General features: G+C 37.5%; 1 protein-coding gene across 4 annotated transcripts in view; it reads left to right on the top strand.

Annotated features, from left to right (window-relative positions):
• AKR1D1 (aldo-keto reductase family 1 member D1) overlaps nt 1-27,239 on the top strand; it is a 36,733-nt gene extending 9,494 nt beyond the window's left edge. The window contains exons 2-9 of one of the 4 annotated variants that reach the window (XM_014787719.2): nt 1,702-1,869; nt 3,362-3,478; nt 8,425-8,502; nt 12,460-12,582; nt 17,985-18,094; nt 18,832-18,997; nt 24,560-24,642; nt 26,638-27,239. In XM_014787719.2, the coding sequence (XP_014643205.2) occupies nt 1,702-1,869; nt 3,362-3,478; nt 8,425-8,502; nt 12,460-12,582; nt 17,985-18,094; nt 18,832-18,997; nt 24,560-24,642; nt 26,638-26,680 (888 nt within the window). In that variant the 3' untranslated portion in view covers nt 26,681-27,239. The remainder of the gene's footprint in view (nt 1-1,701; nt 1,870-3,361; nt 3,479-8,424; nt 8,503-12,459; nt 12,583-17,984; nt 18,095-18,831; nt 18,998-24,559; nt 24,643-26,637) is intronic. The other 3 variants (XM_087435755.1, XM_087435759.1, XM_087435761.1) reach the window with 3 other exon arrangements.
• The last annotated feature ends 271 nt before the right edge of the window (nt 27,240-27,510 follow it).

Consider the following 27,510-nt stretch of genomic DNA (forward strand, 5'->3'; position numbering starts at 1 on the left):
TTTACTCCAACTCTCCTCTTCCTACTGTGCTTTTGTTGTCACACTTGCTGCCATCCATAACATCTCATTTTACAGTTTTGGATTTTTTGCCTCAATTTCTGTTCGAGTCCTATTGATCTTATTGTCAATTAATTAACCAAAGAGGTATTTCTGACATTCCTGAAATGTGTGTCTCTTTTCCCAGCTATTTGATGTTTTTGACTATGAATCCTATTTTCTAATACCATCTGTGTAGCCAGTTTGTTCATTTATCATATTCTCTTAGCTTAGGAAAAGAAAATACAATTTATGCTCCCAAGGCTTTCTATTTCCAGCCCAGGACTGCAAAGTCACGAGCAATATGAGAGATTTCTTGTCGCGCTCATTCTACAACAAATCAATAGCTATGGGCCAGAGTTCACAGGTCTGGTATGAGTTGTCAAGCATTCAGTTAGAACACTGAAAATACAGAAGAAAGCACAAGTAGTTCTTAACATTTGTGAATGAGATCACAATGAGCTCCATCTGAATATGAGGTCAATAAAAATCTACAAATAGGATTAAACTTCTTCCCCACACACAACCTAAAAGATGATTTGAAAATTTTATTTGATGAAACTAGGTATTTGTCTTGACGGAAATCGCCATCAAGTCTTCCATTTCTCATTAAGAAAAAATGTAACTAAGATGAGACATACTCTTGTATATTTAAAATGTCGCCATAATTAAAGAACAGTAATTTATGTGCAATCTGAAAAACCGATAACTTATACCTCAGGTGTTAAGAATTTGTTAGTTTTTTGGTCCTGTCAACGTTCAGGGGAGAAGATATTCTCATTCTTATGTTTCATGCAGGTTAATAAAATGAGCAAAGGTTTTGCTACCAAATTGGATTAAAATATATCATGAAAAATCTAACATGCCTCCCCAACAATCTTTTTTCCCAGCTTTATTGAAATACAATTGACATACAACAAGCTGCATATATTTAAAGTATACAATTTGATGAGTTTGACACATGCGTATACCCATGACGCAATCACCACAATCAAGATGGCAACCATATCCATCACTGCCAAAAGTTTCCTTGTACTCCTTTGTAATTCCTCCCTGCCACCCATGCCCACGCCCCCTCCCCCACACCCCAGGCCATCACTGAGCTGTGTCTGTCACTATAGATTCATTTTCATTTTCTAGCACTTTATAGAAATGGAATAACAAAGTATTTATTCTTTTTTGTCTGGCTTCTTTCACTATAATTATTTTGATATTTATCCATGTTGCTGTGTGTATCAATAGTTCATTCCTTTTTGTTAATGACTGGTATTCCATTCTCTGGCTATATCTCAGTTTGCTTACCCAAACCTTTCATTTATAATTGAGCCTTCTTCAATGAACTTGTGCCCTCCTATAACATGGCTACCATGAAATCTCCTGTCACTGGTAAAATTGATCAAGTAGCATTTCTGAAGCCACAAATCTGAGAGCAGACCTGGGATGGATGGAGTCTCCACTGAGGCTGGGAAGCTCTGCAGAAGGTCAGTTTCTCCAGTGCCTGGACAGCATCTTCCAGTCACAACAGCATGGAATGTGGAGTTTGTCATTCCAGTTTGTCATTCATTGCTGTGAAACAATGTACAAAACGCAAAGTGACCTGATTCAGAATGATTAAACTAAAGGAAAAACACACTTCCCTTTTCCTCCACCGCCTTGTCATTTCAGACCCCTAAGGGGAACTGTGCGGCATCAGTGAAGGTTGCCATTGACATCGGGTATCGGCACTTTGATGGGGCCTACATCTACCAGAATGAGCATGAAGTGGGGGAGGCCATCAGGGAGAAGATAGCAGAAGGAAAGGTGCGGAGGGAGGATATTTTCTACTGCGGAAAGGTGAGATCTTCCCTTCACACTCTATCTCCTTATATTAATGGCAGATCTGATGTCATTTTTCTCTGCTAAATAATGTTGGACTCACCAAGAGGAGTGAGTGCTCAACTGTCAGATTCCTTACTCTTGCCAACAATTTAGGGTCTAATTAGCCCCTTGAAGGTTAGGGAAAAACTCCTTCTTCATACGTGGGCATTGATTTAAAACAATATGGGAAGAGCCAAATCTACAAAGCAGAAAAACTGGGGGTAGAGGGATGTGGGAGGTGGTTCATATGACATAAGCATTTGTCTAAGCTTTCTTTTAAAGGTCAGCCTTCTTTTTCTTTTGTGTATGCTTATTTATCCATAGATCACTAATTTTTTTATCGAGATGTAATTCACACATGCTCTAGTTTGATAACACAAGCCGTAATTTTTCATTACCTAACACTTTAGAGATCAAGTAATTTCTTTTTCTTTTTTTGTTAAGCTAAGTTTCCTTTATTTACTTTATTTTTTCTGCTTTATTGAGATATAATTGACATATAACATTGTATAAGTTTAAAGTGTACAATGCACTGATTTGATACACTTATGTACTGCAAAATGATTACCACCCTAGTGTTAGCTAACACCTCCATCACATCACATAATTACCATTTCTTTTTTGTGGTGAGAACATTTCAGATTGACTCTCTTAGCAACTTCAAGTATATAATACAGTATTGACTATAATCACCAAGCTTTACATTAGGTCCCCAGACCTTATGCATCTTATAACTGGAAGTTTGTACCCTTTGACCAACATCTCCCATTGTCATTCGTGGATAGCTATCTAATTAATTATCTTTGTTGGGGGACGACGAGGCTGGGGTCTCCTCTGCTGCCATTTTGGTGACATCATTGGTTCAGCCAGAGGTCAGGTGATTTCTTAGTAGGAACTGGCAGAATTTCCCTGGGATCTGAGTAAGACCAAATGAGAACAAAGGAGCAGTGAAAGGGAATCTAAACTTTTGCAATAATTTAAAATTTCACCACCTTATGCACTGACCATCACAATGTGAAGGATCCAGAGAAGTCACACACACAACCATATTTCTTTTTCAGGTGAAGCACACCTTTTTTCAGAATGACATGAAAATAAAGCACCATGCCGGGTCAGAATAACTAGTCAGACATGTTCCCTAGTTACACAATGAGGAAAAGTGAGGGTGCTGAGGGTCAGTTAGGAGATTAGCACCAGGCAGAGGAAGACTTTGTCATTGAATTAGATACTCTGGGGTTCAGGTGGATCTTTAGGTCTCTCGTACTATATTCAGCTAAAGCTATACTCTGGATGTCAAGAGTTATAGCAGCTCATCCTATACTCAGATGACACTGTAGCATAAACATATTTTTGTGAAATGAAATGAGTGAATAAAATGTGTATGAGTGCTTTGTAAAGAATAAAGGGCTGCATTATCATAAAAAAAATAGTGTGGACGTTAGTTAACTATCCGCTTTTATTCTTTCAGCTGTGGGCTACAAGACATGTCCCAGAGATGGTCCGCCCAACCCTGGAGAAGACACTCAAGGTCCTCCAGCTAGATTATGTGGATCTTTACATCATTGAAATACCCATGGCTTTCAAGGTGAGCTCAGATGCCTAAAGGTTAAGGCTCTGCTCTTTGGCAACCATGAGCCAGCAGCTATGTTCATGAAGCCAGTTCATTACTTAGCACCGTAGAATGTTATGGTGTTTTGTTTCCATATATCAGATAGTAGTGACCTAGCCTGACAAATGCCCGGAAGGATTATGTGTAACAGATGCAGGCCTGGATCCCAAGTTTCTTGATTCATAATCCAATGCACTTTCTATTGTATCATGTCTTTACAATGACAGTTTAAATTCTCTCCATCAAACCAACGTGTCGTCCCCTAACTGTAGTCCACATTTCACTTGCCTGGCATCCAGACACACCCTCTTCCCACTCATACAGTCATGAAAATGTCCCTGCAATGCATAATGCAAAGTAATATATACAACTGAAAACCTACTCACCATCTACCCCCTCCAAAGGGAAATAATCCAAAGAATAGTCAAGTTTTTGGAGCTAGCTCCAAGATCAGGATATCTATGTGATATCTCTTCCTCTAGTTCAAATGCACTCCTTCCTTGAACTTAGATCTATGGACTCAGTGTTAATTTAACCACGAACAACACACCCAATATACACTGCTGAAGAGGAGTAACTGCTTTAAAAGTTCATTGAGGGAAGGAGAGATTGAAAAACAAAACTGGCCACTTGTCCACAAGGTAAATCAGATCCTACTGGGCAGGAAGAACAAGGACTCTCTTCCATTGCAGTGGCCAGAATTCCTTTACGCAGCCAACCTGGCTGCCCCTATTCTGTTCTTTGGAAGTATTTTCTTTACTGACTCTCCTCTGTGGTCACATCCAAGAAGAACTTCGGGGAAGGTTCCCCTTCTTCATGTGGATATGGGTTTGGAGGCTTCACAATGGCCTTGATAATCATAGGCTTTTATTGGTCAGGTTGGGATTTCATGGACAAGACAATATCCCTTAAAAGCTTGATAGGCTTTTAGTAAACTCGCATTCAGTCAACTCCATGAATGAGTAATTAAAACTAGAAATATTATAGGGTCCCATTTCTTGCATCAAATCCTTGGCCTGTGGTTTCTGTCTCTTAGTATAGAACCTCCTTTTTCTCCTCATCTGCCCAGTCTTGAGGTTAATGGCCTCCATCTGCCTTGAAATAATACAAAAACAGAGAGGCACAGATAATGTGTTCTTTGCACCCAGTCTGCATCTCATTAGATGGTGCGCCTTTGTCAGTTAAGGCATCCATGGCCTGAGATTTTTGCCTTCAAAGGGACATTGAGAACCAGAATTTTCCCAAAGTCCAATTTTATTTCCTCTAGGATTCTTATCTTCCTGCCTTGGCTGGCATTGACTTTTCTATCTCTGGAAGACTCAGATCTGAACTTCTGCCATCTTGGATGGCATCCAGGAGCAGAAAGTACCCATTTTAGCAAAATGTGATCTTACCTCTCATCTTACAAGCCCAGTAGCAACAAACACATTTATCTTTCCTCAGGACCTGACTGAAGACTGCAAAAATGACCAACAAATTCTAACACCCAACGTTTTTCTACTCAGTCCCCTTAGCTCCAATCTTAGTAGGCTCATTGTCTGAATCCAAAGACACAAGGCAACAATTTAACTAGATGCCATGCTACTGGATATCAAGAACTGCCAATTCTCAGCTGGAGGTGGGAAAATCCTCACTGTCCACAATCCCAAACTGACCTAGCCAATTCCACATTTTTGGTCCATTACTTACTACATCCCAATACCTTTGTATTAGTCAGGACTTTTGTTATAAATGGCACAAATTCAACTGAAGTAGGCATTAGCAAAAAAGGAAACTAAGAATTCCAAGAGATACCTAATTCAGGCACAGCTGGATCCAGAAGCTCAAACTATTTTCTGCACTCTAGCCTTCTCTATCTCTGTGTTCTGGTTGGCTTCATTCTCAAAAATCCCTCTCTGTATGATGGCAAAATGGCCATTGACATGCTAAGCCTACGTCATCAATACAACTCGAGAATTCAGACAGAGACCGCACATTAAACCTCATGGAGAAATACTGATTAACCTTGCTTGGGTCATGTACCTATTACTGACTAACCTTTGGTCTAAGGGCATGGATGACTGATTGATGTCTATGGCCAAGAGTGGGAGCTGGGTCAGCCCACCCAAACAGCATGTAACGAGCTCCTTCAGAGAAGACAGCATAGGAATGATAGAAAGCAAAATAACAGATTTCCACTATACTCATTAGTTAGAGGTAAGTTAGCATAGTGGTAAGGAGCATGGGCTCCAGAGCCAGGCTGCCTAGTTTGAATCCCAGCTCTGTCACGTATGAGCCAGATGACCTGGTCACATTATTACCTGGTCTCTTTTCACATCACCTAAACATGGTGCAGTGGAAAGAGTATGGACTTTGGAGTCACACAGAAGAGGGGACTGACTTTCAGCTTTATTACTTACTAATAGTCACTTTGGTCTTTCTGAACTTCAATTCCATTATCAGTAAAATGGAGGCAATAATAACTAACTTGCTGAGTCTTGTGAGGAGTCATTAAAATTAACCATGTGATATTACTGACACAATGCCTGACATTTATATATAATAAATGAAAGATAATATTGTGAAATGTTTAAGTGGAAAAGAACCTTAGCAATTATATATCCCAATAACCTTTTTCACAGAAGATAAAGTTGAGGCCTCAAGCAATGCCAGGTTTAAAGTCCATCAGAACTGGGCCCAGATGCTGGATCCCCTGATACCAATCCCATACTTGTTCCCCTACTACACTGCCCTTCCTGCCCTGTCCTCACAAGCCTAACAATCCCACGATCCTGTGGACTATTTCTTGATTTCAGGCTCTTGGGAGTTATAACCTCAGCCCTCCTTCTCACTCAGCCAACTTTGACTCTCATCCAAATGGCAGATTTCTAAGCTGAGTCTTAAAGATTTAGAAAGAACCTGTATTTAAAAGTGAGAAAATGAAATTTACATCTCTGCGGCTGACTAATGACTTGTAAAATCTTTTTGGAGAAGGTAAATAGAGAATTTCTATTCCTCTTCTTAGATGGGATCAAGACTCAAGGACACAAAGAAGGTAAAACTTTTAACAGTGAGAAATAACACAATATAATGACATTACCGCCCAACTGAGCCTGTAACTCCTGTATTTGAGAAATCAATCTTTGAAGCCAAAATATCACATGCTTTTTGAATCTCATGATTTTTTAAATCAAAAAAGCCTTTCTTGCTGAAATATTTTAGCACTTTATTATTTTTTAAATGTCAAGTTAACAAGCAGACACAATTTCAGAACAACAAAATACAAAAAAGTCATGATAAGACGTTTTTAAAAGATGAATAAAGTTATTGCTGAACAGGAACGAGAGTCAATAGCATAGATTTTTTAGAGGATTGGATTATTCTTCTAACGATGCCTTATATTAAAGAGTGGGAGTGGAGGAAAAAGACAATGGGTTTATCCAGACGAAGAGATTAGTAAAGTAAGCACAGTGGAAGCTTAACTAACAGGGACACCATAGAAACATCTAACAAGGGTTCAGGATTGATAAGGACTTAATCAAAATCTGGGAAAGTAAAAATTATTTAAGAGAGTTCATGATGGAGGCATAAAGCCATTTCAGAACAGAAGTAATATTAGGAAATGCAAAAGGCAAGAAATACGATGGAAGACTAGAGTGGAAGTGTGGGTCATATATGTGCAGAAGGTCAAAGAGCTTAGAAATCAGAGACAGAAAGGGTAATTAATGTGAGTGATTACACGGCATCGGGAAGAAAGGAGCCCTTTCCTGCTCTCAGTGAGGAAATTGAGATGAAATTGTCTTCACTAAAGAGGACAACGGAGAAAGTGTTATCATCAGGAGAAAGTTTCATTCAGGTGAGATGGCAAAGGGAAAAATTAGGGGGAAAATTTAAGAAGTTGGACTTTGTCCAACTGCTTGATTTTTCACCAAAAAACAGTCTATTATCAAGATCTACAAAGGTTTCCATGCTGCTGACCACATCCAATAGATACTCTGTCCTCACATTATTTGATCTCTTTCAACACTGTTGACTACAGCCTCCTTCTTTAAACATTTTCATCTCCTGACTTCTGAGCTCACGCTCCCCTGATTCTTTGGCAGCTTCTTCTCTGCCAACCTCCAATGGTTATCCCAGTACTCTAGCCACAATATTCTTGTCTTACTGAGCACATTCTCTCTATAGGTGATCTCGGTCAGTTGCATGGATTGAATACCATTTTATATGCTGAGGATTCCCAAACTTTATCCGCAGCCGTGACCTCTCTCTGAGCTTCCTTCTGAGGCTTCTCTGTCCAATTGCCTCCTCAAATATCCACTTGAATGGTCTTTTCAAACTCAAAATATCCAAAACAAAACTCTTGATTCCTAGCCCAACCTCAGGAAATGATTACCATCATCCACCCAAAGAGCCTAGCAATCATCTTTTATTTCTCTCTATCCCATTCCCAAGCCCATAAGAGATGGATCTCATTTTTAGATATAGCAAAAAAGGAGAAATCTGAAAGAGAGTATTCCACACCACAGTCAGTCTTAGTTGGGAAAGGATGACCTAAAAACTAGAGAAGGAGATTTGACACCCAGATAGTGTGTGAGGTAGACAAAGAGATGCTGAACTCCTGGAGAGCCCGAAAAGGGAAAGAAAAGAACCACTGTGTGGTTAGCCAGAACTGAGAAGTAGCGTGCTGTGCATTTGCCTTATTCTTAGGGAGCATTCCATTCATCAACTATACTTTTCTTAGCTGAAGAATTTCCTCTCACCCTTAGTAATGATCTTTGGTTTCTTATGAGAATAAGAAATGTATCTATTTATAAATATATAAATAATTAAACTTGAATTGCTCTTCCGGTACCAGAGTATATTGGTATATTGACAACTAAAATTCCATAATTTTAATCCCCAGATATAAATCAAATGAATTACACTTATTCTTTTTTTTGAAGCCTGGAGATGAAACCTATCCAAGAGATGAGAATGGCAAGTGGTTATATCACAAGTCAAACCTGTGCGCCACCTGGGAGGTAAGTTCAAATGAGCCTCTCTTAAAGGACAACGTTTTTAAACTGGGATCTGACTATTCTTGTCCGATTTATGGAGAGACGCAGCCTTTACTCCCAATGGAAAGTAATAGTCAGAAGAGGCATTTCTAACCACAAGCAAAGACGTCTAAAATGTCTGCTTCTGGGTGCTGAAAAATTCTTGATTTTGTTTTGATGGAAGAGAAGAATGCCAAAGATAAGGAAGAGAGAAGGGTGGAAAGAAAAATTAAAAGAAATGTTCTACTGTAACAGTAAATAAAAAATATGTACATAAATGAGATAAACTCATAAATTCTAAAAGTTTCTCAAATTGAATTTTAAAAAATCAGTAATATGATGTCTAAAAGAAACAAACTTAGTAGGGTGGTGAACATGATGTAGTCTACAAAGAAATCGAAACATAATGATGTACACCTGAAATTTATATGATGTTATAAACCGTTACCTCAATAAAAATAAATAAATAAACAATAAAAGAAACAAAACAAAATGATACATGAAAAATTGAAGATTAATTCTGGTTCCATTTCTGAGCAGGCTGCTGGCTCCTTCCCCAAGGTCACAAGAGTGGGAAACTGGGGAAAACAAGAAAACCCTATAGATTCATGGGCAGGGGGACAGATATTTTGAACTGGTTTGATTATGAGGTAATGTGGCAGCCTTTACCTAGAGTAGAAGGCAGCCCAGCAAGCAGTTAGGAGGAGGCACTATTGGTGTTCTTTTTGTTGTTTCTTCTTTCTTGCTATATTGTCTTAGGACAATATTGTCTGCTCCACATGTGCAGAAACTTAGGACTCGTGTTCAGATGTCTTCAGGAGTCAGATCAGAGCAGCACTGAAATCCTGCACTTGTGAGAAGCTGAGAAAAACACGAGTTACTACCTGGCCTCTGGCAGTTGTTTCTCTTCCTCTCCCATTCCAAACTCCAAAAGCTGGGAAACTATACTCTAATGAGTATCTCTTTCTTTTGTGTGTGCGAGGAAGATTAGCCCTGAGCTAACATCTGCCAATCCTCCTCTTTTTGCTGAGGAAGACTGGCCCCGAGCTAACATCCGTGCCCGTCCTTTTCTACTTTATATGGGACACCGCCACAGCGTGGCTTGACAAGCGGTGCGTTGGTGCACACCTGGGATCCGAACCCCAGGCCCACGCAGCAGAGCGCGCGCTCTTAACCGCTGCGCCACCGCGCTGGCCCCATGAATATCTCTTTCTAATAGACATCCCCCTGTAGCTAACAGCTGAGGATCTGAACTGTGGAGTTGTTTTCAGAGGTGAGGAGGCACTGACCAGGTTTTCTGGTGCCTGGGGCTCTGCACCCGAGAGACCACACTCTCACTCCTGACCTCAGTGGAGCTGACTAGGTTTGGAGTCTGGTGTTCCCCTCAAAGGACTGCCTGACAGCGTAGCCAGTATCCACAGGAGAAAATGAGTCCACAGCACAAAGTAACAAGGCATGTATTTCACAAGGAAACAACATATCTCAACTACAGATCCCAACCTAAACAAAACAGAGGATCAAGAACTTTTAAATTGGCCAATTAACATATTCAAGGAGATAAAATATTGGCAATATGAAACAAGAACAAGAAAACATTTTTTAGAAACAAGTGAAAGTAATTATTAGAAAAAATAAAAAACAATGCAATCGATGGGATAAAAATAGAATGGATATAGATAAGGAGAAAATTATCACATTGAAAGATCAGAATGAGGAAATCTCCCAAAATTATCACATTGAAAGATCAGAATGAGGAAATGTCCCAAAATTATCACATTGAAAGGTCAGAATGAGGAAATCTCCCAAAATTATCACATTGAAAGATCAGAATGAGGAAGAGGGAAAGGACAAAAAAACTTTTTAAATATGAAAGAAAAGCTAAGAGATGTAAAGGAGAAAATTAAATTTTCCAGTATCCACACAATGGGAGTCTCAGAAAAAAGAAAGAAAAAGAAAAAGAAGTAATATTTGAAGGAAAAAACCAGAGATATTGAAAGGGCAAGGATTACCAAAGAAGAAAGAGAAGGAAACCTTCTAGATGCATTACAGTGAAATTCCAGAATATCAAACATAAAGAGAAAATATTAAAACTTCCAGAGTATAGCAAACAAGCCAATAAAGGAAAGAAAATGGAATAACAAAAAATAATCAATCCAAGAGACGGCAGGAAAAGAAGAAAAGAGGGAAAATGAATAGATGGGGAAAATGGAAAACAATTAGCAAGATGAGAGAATTAAACTCAGTGGTAACAATAAGTATAGTATATGTAAACAGTCTAAACAACCCACTAAAAAGGCAGAGGTTGTCAGAAGGGATAAAAAGCAAAACCCCACTATACATTATATACAAAAAATCTGTTTTAAATTAAAAGACACAAACAGGTTAAAAGCAAAAGTTAAAAAGAAAAGAAAAAATAGAAAAAGATATACTAGGATGACAGTAATCAAAAGAAAGCTGGAGTAGCTAGTTTAATACCAACAAAGATTTCAGAGCAAAGAGTATTACCAGAGATGAAGAAGTTTGTTTTATAATAATAAAAGGGATCAATCCTAAATATCTATGCACCTAATAAGAGAACTCCAAAATACATGAAGTATAAACTAACAGAACTAAAAAGAAAAAGAGAATAATCCACAATTATAGTCAGAGATTTCAAAACCTCTCTCTCAATAATTGAGATAATAAGTAGAGAGAAAAATCTATAGAATACAGGAGATTTAAACATTATCAACCAACTTGACCTAATTGACATTTATAAAATACTTTGCCAAAATATCACAGAATGCTATTTTTCAAGTGCATATGGAACATTTAACAGAGTAGTGCATTTTCTGAGACATAAAACAAATCTCAATACATTTAAAACTATTCTTTACACAAAGTAGGCTTTCTGATAAAATTGGAATTAAATTTGAAGTCAATAATAAAAATATATCTGAAAAGTCAACAAATATTTGGAAATTAAGAAGTATACATGTAAATAACATATAAAAACAAAGAAGCAATAACAAAAATTATATCTAAATATAATCTGTATGCTAGCAACACAGTTGGAAATTATATTTTTAAAAAACAATATTAAATATTTAGAGAGAAATTTAACAAAATCTGTGCAAGACTTATACAGTAAAAATTACAATACATTACTGAGAGAAATTTTTAAAAATCTAAATAAATGGAGAGCTCTATTATGCTCTTTGATCAAAAGACTGAATACAGGTAAGATGTTAATTCTTCCCAAATTGACCTATAGATTCAAAGCAATCCCAGTCAAAATCCCAAAAGAAATGAAAAGCTGATTCTAAAATGTATAGGGAAATGAAAATAACATAATGATAAAAGATTCATTTTACCAAGAAGATAGACCAATTTTAAACACATAGGTACCAAATAAAATATCTTCAAAATATATTAAGCAAAAATTGATACAAAACAGGAAGACATTGATAAATCCACCATTATAGTGGGGGATTTCTGACATATTACTTTTAAATTATTGAGAAGCCTGGAAAAACAAAACTTAATTTTACATATAATGTATGTACGTATATATACATACACATATGTATGAGAGAGACACACAGAGAAAGAGATACTTTATCCAAAAATAGAACATACATTTTTCACACACACTAAACATTTATAAAAACTGATCAGGGACCATGCCATAAAGAAAACCTCAACAGACTTCAAGAAATAAGATCATTATTAATGTGTTGGTATATTGTGAAAATACAAGGGGAAGATATGTTATACGATATTTCCCAAACTCGTTCCATTACAAAATTCCTGCCTGTCTCCCCGACTTTTTTTTTCTCTACAGAATGCCTATTAATATTCCCAGGCACTTTCTTTTTTAAAGAATTCATAGTCACCTTTAAAAACCCTTATTCTTCCTTGTTTTGAGGCTCCTTTCTTGACCCATTGGCATTTACTCTACAGGCTTTGGAAGCTTGCAAAGATGCTGGCTTGGTGAAATCCCTTGGAGTATCCAATTTTAACCGCAGGCAGCTGGAGCTCATCCTGAACAAACCAGGACTCAAATATAAGCCAGTCAGCAACCAGGTACCTCTTGACAGGGGAGTGGGAGGCAACCCGGGGGGCAGGGGGCTGGGGGATCCAATATTTACTTAACAGAAAGAACCCTGGGCAAGGAATGAGCAAGTCTGTGGTCACTCTACATGCATCTCATCATAAGACTCTGGGCAAGTCTTTTGACTTCTCTCAATTTAAGTCCCTTAAGAAAAAAGATTTGGAAGTTCAAATTCATGCAAAAGTAACTCCAAAAATTTTTTGAAGAAAAATAATGAGGGGGAACAAGACCTGCCAGATATTAAGACATAACAAAGTATTTAAAATAATGTAAATAGTGCAAGAACCAACATACAAATAAGTAGAAAATAAATATCTTAGAAACAGGCCCAAGTATACTAAAACTTACTGGAAAACAAAATAGCACAAACTAGTAGCAAAGGGATGGATTTTTCAGTAAATAGTGTGGGGCAAATGGCTAGTGATGTAGAAACAAATAGAGATCTTTGCTTCATGTCATACGCCAAAGTGCCCCTTTGATCAAGAGTTAAAGAAGAAAAGGGAAATCGTTTGTAAACACTACAAAGAACTTTAGTTTTCTGGAGCAATGGATAGAAAAGACAGCCATGGGAAAATTATAAAGAAAACTGATACATTTAATAGTATAAAAATATTAAACTCTAAAAATATTAGAAACAAAGAGCAAACAAAATTTTGCTTTTTAAAAAATATAATTATATTTTTAAAAATATAATAGAAAAAAGGAGATCATATCCTTATGAATTAAAAGCCTAATAAAAATCAATGAAAAAAATCAATGAGAAAAAAAAACTCAACAGAAAAATGGGCAAAAGAAATGAACAGAAATTCACAGAATACAAATTACAAGACTGGTAAACACATGAAAAATGTTCAACTGCACTAATAATTGCAGAAATTTAAGTGTTATTTTGTATTGTATATCAAATTAGCAAAGCTTTTGTTTTAGTTTTTAATATAATGTTCCATGTAAGCAAGAGATGAAGTGCTGGAAAGTGCAAACTTGCTCAGCCTTACTGGAAAGCAATTTGGCAATAAGTATCAAGAGCCCTAAAAATGTTCACAGTCCTCTATTTCTAGGAATTTACCCTTGTGAAAAAAACCAGAATGCCCAACATGTGTGTTTGTCACAGCACTGTTTATAATGGCACAAAAAAAGGGAAATGACACAAATATGAAAAATTAGGGGAATGCTTAAATAAATTACAAAACATTCATGTTATGTGAAATCTTAACAAAAGATGTTCTTGAATCATTTCTGAGGAAAAGAGAAATGGCCATGATATTAAGAGGAAAGACCAGGATACAAAATGTAATACAGTATGAAGGCGATCATATTATGAAAAACCATGCATAGAAAAAAAGATTGGAAAGAAATACATCAAAATACTAACTGTGGTTTTCTCTGACTGTGAATTTTGTTTTCTTCTTTATGCCTTTCTGTATTTTCCAAGTCTTCTGTAGTGAGTATATATTACTTTCATAATCACAAAAAAATACTATTATCCATCTTGTCCAATGGGGATAATGATACCCTCTTCACCCTCCTTCATAAAACATTAAGAAACCACTTGGATTCTTGGATTGGGTATATATTCACATAATGTGATTATGGTTGGCTTGTTTGTTTGATTCATTGTTTTTAGTAACTTCAAAAGCGTCTGGTATGAGTTAATAACAGAAAGAATGAATTATTACCTACATCATGACAATAGCCCACAGCTAAAATAGAAGCATTGTTATATTTAAAAGCACCACTTCTGAATTGACACCTAAGCTAACACTATACCATATGCTCTCAGAAACAGAGGAACAACAACGTTTGACGTCCTAACCGATCTCAATCCATCCCTTTATTCCTACCGTACCCCTCAGCAGCGCAACTCCTTCCTGCACCCCCAAGAACAATATTTTGTTATAAAATGTTGAAATGACGAACAGGTTTCTTCTTATAAATATACAGAGAAAGATGGTGATTTTTGAGCTCAGAATGAAAAACAGAGTAAAAATTGGACAGTGTCCCCTCATGCCAAGGAGGAAATACCCTGACCTGTTGGCACAAGAATATTGATCAGCTTCAAAAATCTAACCCACGAGGGAAGCAGACATATTGGAAGATCATAGCCTGAGCCTACTCACGTGTTCCGTGGTGTCTGAAAGTGGAAGTACATCAATACTCTAGAGACGGCACAGATCAAAGTGCAGGTCTCCTGGCCACCAGCCATTACCCTGTGCACTGGGTAGGACCATCTCTTCTACTCTAAAGATCCAAAATGAGCAGCTTTCAGCACACAAGCACAAGCAGTTTTCAATCCAGGAACATGATGAGCATATTGTGGGCATTATACAAAGTGGACACATTTTATGTGCAAAGGATACAGACCTGAAGACCATGCATAATACAAAATTCACATATTTCGAAACTAATTTTCTCATTAGAATAAATCTAAAGTAAAATTTGCAAATTTTTGTTTTTTTCATTGACTTCATGAAAAAATTCACATAGAATATAACCTCACTCTATACTTATTCTCAGGGCCTGAGCATGCCAAGATTCCTTAGTACCACCTGTGATGTCCATCTGAAGAAACGTGTCTCCTGGCTTAGTCTATCTGAAACCCTTCCTGGTGGGCAACTTGTCATCAGTGCTTTCCCAGCCTAATTCAAAGGAGACTGCAGATCTACTTCAGGCCATTTAATTTCATACAAAGTTCCAAACCTAACTCTACTAACATAGTGGAGAGGGGAGGAAGGGAGGGAGGAGTTAAAAGGAGGGTGGGAGGGAAGGAGAAAGGAAAGGTATCAAAATTCTTCCAAGTTTTTCCTGACCCTATTCTCTATGCCTAAATCACAGGTGTCCTGACACACAGAAGTCAATAAATATTTCTTGAGTAACTTAATTAATAAAAGGAAAATTCAATGCAGTTTTTTACAGACAGACAGAAGAGGATGGGGTTAATTAACTAAAGGGCTTTTGCTATTTTTCTTCACGAATTCTGTCCAGCTGCTTAACTTCACATTGTGAGATTTCGTTATCTATCGCTATAGCCTTACCAAATAGTTCTGTAAAAGCCCCTAAAATGTCAAGACACTGACAAGTTACATCAATTTTACATAGCAAACAAGAAAAAGTAAACCTGCGTCTCCACTGGCCCATTCGCAAAGGGCTGGAACCAGCCCCTAATAAAGAAGGGAGGCAAGTGTGCTTAAATATGCTTCTACTTGGAAATGAGGAAGTTCCAAGACAATGAAAACATCAGAAACCATCACCACCCTCTACCTTGGCCTCAGCATCCGGTCCCAGCCCACTCAACAAGGATCATTTCCTGGCCTGAAATGACCCCAGGAAGCTGCAGCCCTTCTGAAGCCCAGCCTACACCAGTCTGCAGCATCAGTAGTGGTGTTTCCCAAGAGTCTGGCTTTGTCCTCTAGTACAGTTGTTGTTTTCATTCATTCAACAAATAGTCATCGAGCACCTGGCTTATGCCAGGCACTTGGCTAGGTTCTAGGCATTCAAAAGTGACCCAAGACAGATAGAGTCCTTGCTATCATGGCGCTAGCTGTCTAGTGGGACCAGACATTAATCAAACAATCACCAAAGTTATTTATAATTAGAAAATGAGATAAACGCTGTGGAAAGAAGGAATGTGGTTCTCTGAGTTCATATGCACTTGGATCGTATTAGCTTATCCACTCCCACCCCCATCCCCATAATTTCCCTCACTAAGTGACCCTTCAGTGATACGCCCTAAAATTTTTATCTAAGAACCATCTATGCAAAGATTTATATTATTCTTTATAGTTTATATTATATTTGAGTTTATATTACATTAACTCAAAAGTTCTGTTAAATACATGTTTCTAGTATGTACTATGCTATGAGTACATATATACTCGTATGTACTAACGCAACTCTCTGTAAAGTCCCAAATTTGTTCAATCACAGATTCTGTATTCACACACCTGTTTGTTCTATTTTTAACTGTATTAGCCTTATTATACATACCTTTTGCTACAAACCATATAAAATCCTTTTTCAAAGGGTAGTTTATAAAAATGTTCAACATATATATAAACACGCACACACATATATATAAATATGGATATACACATACATGCATGTACGTGTTTAATAGGCCAGAGGCAGGTCATGGCACTCCAACCTCATTAGAAAGGCGGGTAAAATTTGTGGGTAAAATTAAATGTTGTATTTGGAACAAGCAGGCAGGCATTAAATTAAGGAATTCATACTTAGTGTCTAAGCAGTAGAGTGACACGATAAAACATGTTTTGGAAAGATCTTTAAGTCGACCAATGATAAACAAGCTTGAAAATAAAAAGAGGGCTGAAAGTGGAGGGTGATGTTGGGAGTGGGAGAGAGTAGAGGAAAGAAATACGATGAACACTATGATTCCTAACTTATTTTAGTCTATGTGTCACTTTTGAGAATCGTTTAAGAAATGTTCCAAACGGGGGGAAAATCCACAAGTGTGTCTTAGGGAAAGGGAGGGAGCAAGATTATCGGAATGAGGGGAGAGAGAAGAAATAGTAGAAACTGACATCAAAAAAAAATCTATACCAAACTAGAAAAAGGAAAGAAGACCCATCACTATGAGCCCCAGTTTACCTTTCTACTTCATCAATAGCATTTCTTGTGCCTTCTAGAAATGTAACTTGTCAAATATTCAGTCTTCCAGGTGGTGAAAATAATAAGTACATTCTTAAAATATTTTAATTAAGCCTTGGTTGATTTTAATTAAAAAGAAAAGAAAAGCATAGGTGAAAAACTACCATTGTGTTTAAGAAGAAACTTTGAGAACTTTGTCGACACAGGTATTTGTAGTGCAGGGATCTTGTCAATAAGATACTGAAAATAAGAGTAGGCTTACGTTTGGTGGTGTAAAGACCTCTCAGCCAAGAAGACAAAATTATCTTTAAATTTAGTTTCACACATGCTCTACCTCTTGTGAAAATATTCTTACATGTTTGATAGCTAGGGACAGAGGCTTCTGCAACATGTCCCTTCTACTTATCAACACTGTAATCTGAACTTTGCGACTGTATGTTTGTTATGGAAAACTGTATTTGGTAGAATGTTTACTATAAATAACTGAGTTTGTTCACCTAAACTATGATACCTATACAGAATTGAATTTGTTCCCCAGTTATTTTAGAATTAAGCCACAGATGGTGACCATTACTAACCTTGTTTTAATTAATCTCACTGGTATATAAATAATGTAATTTTCTTGTTAGGAAAAATATTTAGGATTTTCCTCATTATCCATAACACTTTTAAATGGATTTTATTGAAGAACTTTTATTTTAATTATGTAAAATTGCATTCATCTACGAGGCCTTAATTTTGTGCTCTGTTCTCCACTGCAACCACATAGGTTGAGTGCCATCCATATTTCACCCAGCCAAAACTCCTGAAATTCTGCCAACAACATGACATTGTCATTATTGCATACAGCCCTTTGGGGACCTCTAGGAATCCAACTTGGTAAGTAATGCTGTATGTCTCTTTAGGAAGTGTTTCCTTTGGTGTAGAGTATGAGGCTAATGTGAATTACTTGATTGAAATGACTCTATTTGGCTGTGTGATCTTAAGAAAGCAACTTAACTTCTTCGAGTCATTCTCCATATATACAAATTAGAGCTAATAAAACCTTCCTCACTGAGGTGTTGTAAGAATCGATTATACTATATGTATGAAATTCCCTAACAGTGTCTGAAACACAAGAAATGCTCAATAAATATTAGTTTAGGTATTATTTGACAAAGAGTCTCTAAGGTCATATTCTGAAATTTTAGAATTTTTTGATCTCTGTATTCAATGGCGACACTTCTACTGTGACGTGTTCCACAGACTTAAGTAGAAATTTTTCTACTCTAAGATGATTCCAAGAGTTGTGCCTCTAGTTCTTCCACTTCAGTCTTCCTGCTCTCCCCTTTATGCTTACTTCCAACCCTGTTCTCTCTGTTAGACCCATCGAAGAAATATGATTTACCCTTTGAAAGAGACAGCTCTGTAACCTTGCCTCTCTTGACCTTCCCATACTAAGAGCAACTCTTCATGGAGTACTCTGCACTCAGAGAAATTGGTTACAGGTGACCTGAGGTGTCCTGGTAGGTTACCAGGTGAATGGGGAGACAGAGGAGGAGAGGGATTGATTAGCCATTGGTTCTCATTACTGGAGCTAAATACGATGCATGTTTTGATTTTTTTTTAAATCAAAGGGTGAATTTATCTTCCCCACCTTTGTTAGAGGATGCGCTTCTCAACTCATTGGGGAAAAAGTATAATAAGACAGCAGCTCAAGTTGTTTTGCGTTTCAACATCCAGCGAGGAGTGGTTGTCATTCCTAAAAGCTTTACCCCTGAAAGGATCAAAGAAAACTTTCAGGTAAGAGAACCGCTTCTGGAAATGTAAAAAGTAGAGTATTTTTTATTTAGAGAATTTTCTGTTCAGATTAATAGAAAACTTGTAATGCCTTCATATTTTATTTTATACCAGCTCCCCAAACCCACTCTGCCCATATCTGGATTTAATCTTAGCTGAATGTGAGACAATTCCTGGTACTTCAGGATTGCTTTGCTGCTTACACATTACCCAGCTCCCTTATTTCTTCTCTTTCCTTTTACCTATTGACTCTTGACACTACCTATTCACTTCTCCGCCAGCACAGCAGGAATAGAAGGTATAAAATCTGAAATTCATAGTAGTCAACTTTCCACCTTAATGACTCAGGTAAAGGTTGGGGACAAATTTGGAAATTATTGAAGAGGATCCTTTAGACTTCAAGAATGCTGCTTGCCTTTATTCCCTCTATAAATAATCTGTGATCAGCCTTGTAACTTACAGGTGAGAAAAGAGGCCACTAGACAAAGGAGAGATTAGTTTACTCTGCTACTACTAAAGACTAAACTGCTGGGTAAATACAGCCATGGAAAAGTACCATGTAAAATTAATCAATTACCCATCAGTTAATAATTTAAATTTCAAAATTTTTTTCTTACTGATATTTAAAGAGAAAAATGAGATAGTATTTATTCCCTTAGATAGGAAAATAATCAGAATGTTGATGATATGTGGGAAAAATTTCATATACTGCTGTTGGAAACATTAATTGGCATAAGATTTGGGGGAGGAAGACGTCATTTTTCCAGACCCATCAAAATTCAAATGCACATATCCATTGACCCAACAATCTTATCCTATAGATGTATTTGCACATATGTATGTGCATATGTGCATATATATCCACATATACGTGGATGTTTATTGTGGCATTATTTATCATTTAAAAAACTGGAAACAATCTACAGTAGGATCTTATAAAACAAATTATGATATATTTGTACAATGAAATATATAGCCATTTTAAAATAATGAAATGAAAATATAAGTACTGACATGTGAAGATATCCATGATATTAGACAAATTTATCTTCATGGCTTTTTTGCTACCACAGGACAGAACGCAACTCAAGTTTAGCAAAGAAAAAGAAACAGAGTTTATTGGCTCACATAACTGGAAAGTCCATGGCTAGATCAGACGTGACTGGACACAAGCATTCAAATGATTTATAAAAGGATTAAGTTCTCTCTCTCTCTCTCTCTCTCCGCCCCTCTCCCCCACATGGTGGCACAAACTGTCCAGGCTAATCTCTTACTCATATTCAGAAAAGATGATCACATATAAAGGCTTCTGTTGGGGTCTCTGTCAATCCCTGATTATCCCTTTGTGGGTCATTAGCCACCCTTATATTAATCACGGTGTCCAGTAAGCAAGATACCTTGATTGGCACCTTGGGCTACATCCATATTCCTGTGCTGGAGGAGGTGAGGTCATGTGGCAAACAGCCCCACTAGGTGGGGGAAGGGAAGTTCATAAAAGGAAAAAAGGGATTCTGTTATTAGAAAAAAGGGGAAACAATGCTGAACATTTAAACCAACTACCAACAGTATTTTAACTTTATTTAACTTACCAAAATACCTCTTACTAGCAAGTGGTTGACACGATGTTTTTAGTCATCTTAAAAGAATAAGAGATCCACTGCATGGCTAATGTGTAGGTTCATCAACAGTTAAAACAAAACAAATTTTGATGCACCTGAAACGAATGTTTTCACGGATTCAAAATTTTACTGTTTGGAAATGGAGAGTGGTTACTAATCGTCTGTGCAATGGAAGCTTAAATCTTTTGGACTTTATGACATTTAGCAAATCACAATTTTGTACTGAAGGAACTGTCATTCTCCTTAAAATTTTTCATTACAACCAATTCTGCTATATTCCATAATTCTATAGCCCTGATAATAAGGGAATGGAGTTCAGAGATTCACATACCACAAGAAAATATGAAAGGGATACAGATTTACCAGGAAAATGAGAGTGGAAATCACAGCCAATTTCCACTCTTTAGGGTATAGACTCACCCTATAACCATGAATTTTGCTGGGTATTAAACCAAGAATCAACAAAATAGAAAATTATGCTCTTTTAGAGCTGAAGTAAAATAAACTTAAAAATATTTTAAAAGAGTGGTAAAGACCCACAAAACATAAAGGGTAAAGGGAAAATTAAATAAGTTTACTATAAAAGAAGAGAAAGTCATAGAAATAAATTATGTAATAAAAAGTTAAGTTAAACCATAAATTTAAAAACTGGATAAAATTAAAGGTAAAAATGAAGAAAACCAATACAGAGGCAGAATAGTTTTCAAGTTAAAACAACAATGAAAAAGTACCAAATTACACCACCAGCCTTGTTGCCATCATCCACATTCCTTGGAGATTTTCTCTCTTGACTCACTTTCAGTCTCTCCAACACTCCTCCTCTCATAATTCTTAGCGAATTCAACATCCACATAGATGGTCCTTCCAACACCCTGGCCTGACAGTTCCTTGACTTCCTCTCTCCCAATGATCTTGTCCTATATATCTCAGCCACTAATTCCAATGGCTATTCCTTGGAAATTGCAATTACTAATACCTAATAACTCCTCCATAATCTCAAACATCCCACTCTCTCTCCTGCATTATCAGTTGTTCCTCTCTACTACATAATTCCCATCAACATACAAACATTTTGTAACCTCCAATCTTAAAAAGTAAAATTCAGGGGCCAGCCCCATGGCCTAGTGGTTAAGTTCGGCACGCTCTGTGTCAGTAGGCCAGCTTTGGTTCCCGGGTATGGACCTACACCACTCGTGGGCAGCCATGCTGTGGTGGGGACCCACATACAAAATAGAGGAAGACTGGCACAGATGTTAGCTCAGGACAAATCTTCATCAAGCAGAAAGAGGAAGATTGCCAACAGATGTTAGCTCAGGGTGAATATTGCTCAACAACAACAAAAAAAGTAAAATTCAGTCCAGGCTCACTTTCCTCTTCAGCTATTATCCATTTCTCTCTTTCTGGTTACAGCAAACCTCTTAAAAGAGAATTCTCTTCTCACCGCCTCCAAGTTCTTTCCCCATCCCCACCCCAAACCCATCAACCAAGCTTTCACTCTGACCATCCCACTGACACAGCTCTTGTCAAGGTTAGCAGTAACCCCCACATTGCTAGAGCCAACAATTAGTTTTCAGTTCTTGTCCTACTACATCTTTCAACAGTGTTTAATACCGTTAGCACTCTCTCCTTCTTAAAACATTTACTAGAAGAGAAGCAGGTTTGGGGGGTAATATCAGGAGCTCAGTTTTGTAATATGAGATCCTCATTCACTTAAGATAGTTTGCGTCATGAAAAAAAAAGACCGCTGAATCCACATAAAAGAAGGAAAAACTGCACAGAAACAATGGAGGAAGGGGAAATTTGGAAGTTTATCTTAAAATTGAAACCGAAATTTATGAAAGTAATTTTACTTATTTTATATTCAACAAAATTAAAGTTACAATTGCATATGCGCAATAAATCTTAGAAGAAACAGTGAATCAGTGTTGATTTTTTAAAATAGACTTGACAAAACTACATGATAACACAACAGGACATCCTCTACTTCACAGAGGTTTTTGCAGAGTGATCACAAAGAGAATAATTTTGATAAAATTTCAGAGGGCTTCATCTGAAGGAGATTCTTAATCCTTTTATTTTTTTCAAATCATGCTCTTTTGATATATTTACCAAAGTAGATTTTAGCTGTGTCAGATTCTTATTTGAAAAAGATTGTGCCTACAATTAGAGCAAATCTCCAAGATCACTTTCCTTGACTTCATGAAATCCTACATCTTGGCCAAGATTTGCAACTTCACTTTGCCATTAGGGCTCATTGAATATTCACCGGAGTCGGAGACTGACTCACTGACACTCAGAGGGTGGGCAAAAGGGCACTTTGCGCAGCAAGGCTTCATTTTATATGTGATTGCTTCATTCGTGACTGTTTTTATGTTATGAAAACTTTTGATTTCTTACACAATACTTGGATAATAAATATCAAAGAAAGGATTCCCTGAAAAGAGCACTTAGAAGCAATCCATGGGGGATGATTAAGTAAATTGTGTTACATGGACGCAGTGGTTAAATGAGTAAAGTCAGTCTATATATTTTAACAGAAAAGATCACCAAGACAGGTTATGTAAATGAAAGAAATTGCAGAATAATAAAGATAAGATACAATTATTGCATTTTGCTCTCAGTGTGTTCAGTGTTTGGAAGGAATATCTGGGAAGGGGGATAGGACTGGGGTGGTGGGTAACAAGAGGAACTTTTTCCTTTTTATCCCATACATGTCCATGTACTTCTGTAGTGTTTCATTTCTTTACGAAGAACATATATTTATGTATTACTTATATAATTAAAGTTTGTAAATTGTTAAATACTCTAAAATAAAAGTTATGGGTTAGCAAAATAAAACAATAAAGTAAGAGCAGATAAATTATAAATAGATAAACCAAATATTAAAAACATAAATAAGCTAAAATAAAATTTTTAAATGTTAATAAAGGACATTTGTAAAAACCAGAGTATAAAGTGTACAAGCTAAGAAAAAAATAAAACAATGAAAATGTAATTAGAGTTAAAAGGTAGAAGAAGAGACATTACAAATGAGGAGAGAAAGAAGAAAAAACTTGAAGAAGATAGAACAAAGCAAATTAACAGTTAAAAAAATACATAGCCAAATTTATCAACTAGAAAATATTTAAAAAAACAAAATAGTGTTCGAAGGCCATAGTCCAGAATCAAAGTTCAGCATCTTATCCGGAAATAATAAGAATTCTTCACTCTTGGAACTTCAGGAGATGTCTGAATATATGTTGTTTCAGAGCATTTGGAATTTCTTGCAAGATGTCCCCAGCAGGACTGTCTTAAAGACAAAGGACAGGGCAGGGCCCGTGGCTTAGCGGTTAAGTGCGCGCACTCCGCTGCTGCCAGCCCGGGTTCGGATCCCGGGCGCGTACCAACGCACCGCTTCTCCAGCCATGCTGAGGCCGCGTCCCACATACAGCAACTAGAAGGATGTGCAGCTATGACATACAACTATCTACTGGGGCTTTGGGGGAAAAAATAAATAAAAATAAAATTATAAAAAAAAAAAAAAAGACAAAGGACAAAAGCGAATTCCAGTTCCACATCGGTTCCACTAGTTCAGCTCCCCTTAGACATCTGCAGAGATGTTCATAAATCTTTGAAGCGGGGCCAGCCCGGTGGCATAGCGGTTAAGTGCACGTGCTGAGCTGTTGGCAGCCCGGGTTCGGATACCAGGCGCACCGATGCACGGCTTGTCAGGGCATGCTGTGGCAGCATCCCATATAACGTGGAGGAAGATGGGCACAGATGTTAGCCCAGGGCCAGTCTTCCTCAGCAAAAAGAGGAGGATTGGCATGGATGTTAGCTCAGAGCTGATCTTCCTCACAAAAAAAAAAAAAAAAAAAAATCTTTGAAGGGCTCTCACTGCTGGCCCCACTATCTGAGCCCAAGCTTGACCCATCACCTACCATTAAAAATATGTCTTTTATTTCAGATCTTTGACTTTTCTTTCACTGAAAAAGAAATGAAGGACATTGAAGCCTTGAATAAAAACGTCCGCTTCGTGGAACTGTTAATGTGAGTTCTGGGGGATCATTACTCAGGCACTGCCTCGTGGTGTTGGATTGTCAAGCATCTGGGCTCTTATGAACCCAGACCTATGTCCACAGAAAATACAAGCGTAAGGCCAGTGGGCAGCATGTTCTGTATATTAAACAGGTCTGGGTGAATTGGATCCACTCTAGGATCTTCCTAAAAATCTACATTTTTATTTAAAAGAAGTTTTCTGGCATTTATATGACATCTCATGACTTAGGTTAAGTTATGGGAGGCTAAAGACCTTGGGGAGAACTAAGTCATAGCGTATATATGTTAACACAATAGTGGCACAATTATTATATATATGATATATATATTATATATACGTATAAAAGAATATAGCTTATAAATATATATACACACACATATATTTGTATACATACACACACATTTTTTTCTCCTTAATCATTCTTTATTAGTATTTCCAGTTCTTCAAATCACCTGGATAGTCATCCTCTTTCTGCACATGACTCTTTAAGTGTTTAGAAAATGCTTATTAAAATGGTTCAGATAGTTTGGACACTTCACTTATAGGCCCCACTATTTTTCATGAGTCAGAAAGTGCTCTGACTGTGCTATTGAATTTCTTAATTAATGAAACAGCTTCCTATGTGAGTTTTCCAGGGGAAAAAATTATTTGACATCAAAAGCACCACCTAGCCTTGAGAATAAGAGTAAACACCAGGGCCGGCCTGGTAGTGCAAGCAGTTGGGTGCACACGCTTCGCTGCTGGCGGCCCAGGGTTCGCCCGTTTGGATCCCAGGCGCGTACCGACGCACCGCTTATTAAGCCATGCTGTGGCGGCGTCCCATATAAAGTGGAGGAAGAGGGGCACGGATGTTAGCCCAGGGCCAGTCTTCCTCAGCGAAAAAGAAGGGGATTGGCATTGGATGTTAGCTCAGGGCTGGTCCTCCTCACAAATAAAAAAAATAAAAAAGAGTGAACACCAACTCAGAACTAACCAACACGTATAGGTTAATTAATAGCTCTTGAAAACGGACAATTTCTATTGAGTAAATATTAAATTAAGAAGAGAAGTAAGATATAGTCAATCTACAAATGTACTGATTTTTTTACAGACCGTTAGTTGGTGACATTATTCGGTTTGATATTTGACATATTTAATACCTAATTCTAGCAACGCTGGGAAAATAACTCATCATACCAGGAAACAACTAGAAAAATCAGCAAGGAGAAATAAAGATTAGGCCCCATTGGTCAAAAAAATGTATCATTTAGGGATATTGGGCCATGATTCATCTCTGTTTTTCATCCAGTTGATCTTAGACACTGAGAGCCTTTTTTTGTTTTGTTTTATATTTTTATTTAAAGCTCATAGTACTTGCAGAGACAGAGAACTGAATCTTGGATATGTTCCATGACAGGCACACACATACTCCAGTAGTTTTATAGACTGTTTCACTACCGTCATTTAAGAGATTTGTTCATCATCACCATTATTGGCATGGAAACTTACTTTGCTGGTCATCATCTTTCTAGATCTCAAACTTTCAGTTCTCAGGAGGCCTAGTGAGAAGGGCAAGTAAAAACTCTGAGAAGACAGTGACACTGACTGGTCACAGAGCTTTGAAGAGAAATGCCTATGTGCTTCACTGAAATGGGAGGCAGCCTGTATCAGGAGCAGAAGGGAGGAAGGAGTTGGGAAGAGGCATGAAAACACAGGCAGGCATCGCTCACCTCCTGTGTTTTTGTTCTAAACAAAATGTAATGTGGAGGCAATCAGCCTCCCCCTCTCTCACCCTACACACACACTTACACTCAGGGTGCTGTCCAGGGCTTCAGTAAAAGGTGCTGACTTGAGGAAAAACAGGGAAGGAGAGTGGGTGAGCAACAGAGAGGGAATGAGTAAGAGAGAGAGGGAGTAAGCAGTGAAATTGTCAAAGGATGCTAGTAACACACACAGCTGTGTAACTCTGGAGTGAAATTTTTCCCTTTGGGAAATTGTTTTGGCAGGTGGAGTGATCATCCTGAATACCCATTTCATGATGAATACTGACTTCAGAGAGCTTCTGAACTGATTTTTCCCTCCCATGTGTGTCAGGACCTTTGGCTGTGTAGTTCCACCAGATGTGAAAATGAAAGGAGTTTTCCTATCCTCACATGAAGTGGTGATGGAAACATGCTTAATTTTTGTGTAGTGTAAGTGACTTTGACCTAGCTACATTGGAGAAAAAAATGTTTAAATCTGTTGAAATAATTATTTGGAAATTATCAGCTAATATTTTATTAGATCAATGTCTTCTGGGTTTCCAAACAAAAAAACATCAAGCTTTAGAAAAGACTTCAGAGGCAACATATAAAGATAAATAACATGAATCTGAGTACTACCACTGGTAGTCTGAGTTCTTTAGTAGTTAACAGGGCAACAAAAATTGTGGAGAGCTGGCACATGCCATTGTGCTGGCAGTGGCCTTGATGGTTTGCACCATTGACTGTAAGACAGACACAGCCAAGATAAGAACCACACGTGCATTATTAACAAGGCGTGATTTGCTGCACCTTGAGTAGAGAGAAAGGGCTAAGTGTAGAAGAGTCTTAAAATAGAGCTAATTAAACACTACAGCAGTCAGCAAAGCCATAATGACTTAGTTTTTGTCTGTTTCCATCCAATGTATGTTTGTTTAGTTTTTACCTAGCTTGAGGAACAGATAATTGCTGGTTCCCTCTTGCATGCTTTAAAGGGCTTGAGCTTCAACCTAACTGGTGATTCAGACTTACACTGCCTGTCACTCTTGCCCCCATTCATCACAGGACAGCCATTATGTGAAGTGGCTTGAGACAGCCAACATATACAAATAAAGCCCTGTATCGTAAAATAGTCCAAAG

The sequence above is a fragment of the Ceratotherium simum genome, chromosome 1 (assembly GCF_057802395.1).
Source record: "Ceratotherium simum simum isolate JZ-2026a chromosome 1, ASM5780239v1, whole genome shotgun sequence".
Taxonomy (NCBI): domain Eukaryota; kingdom Metazoa; phylum Chordata; class Mammalia; order Perissodactyla; family Rhinocerotidae; genus Ceratotherium; species Ceratotherium simum.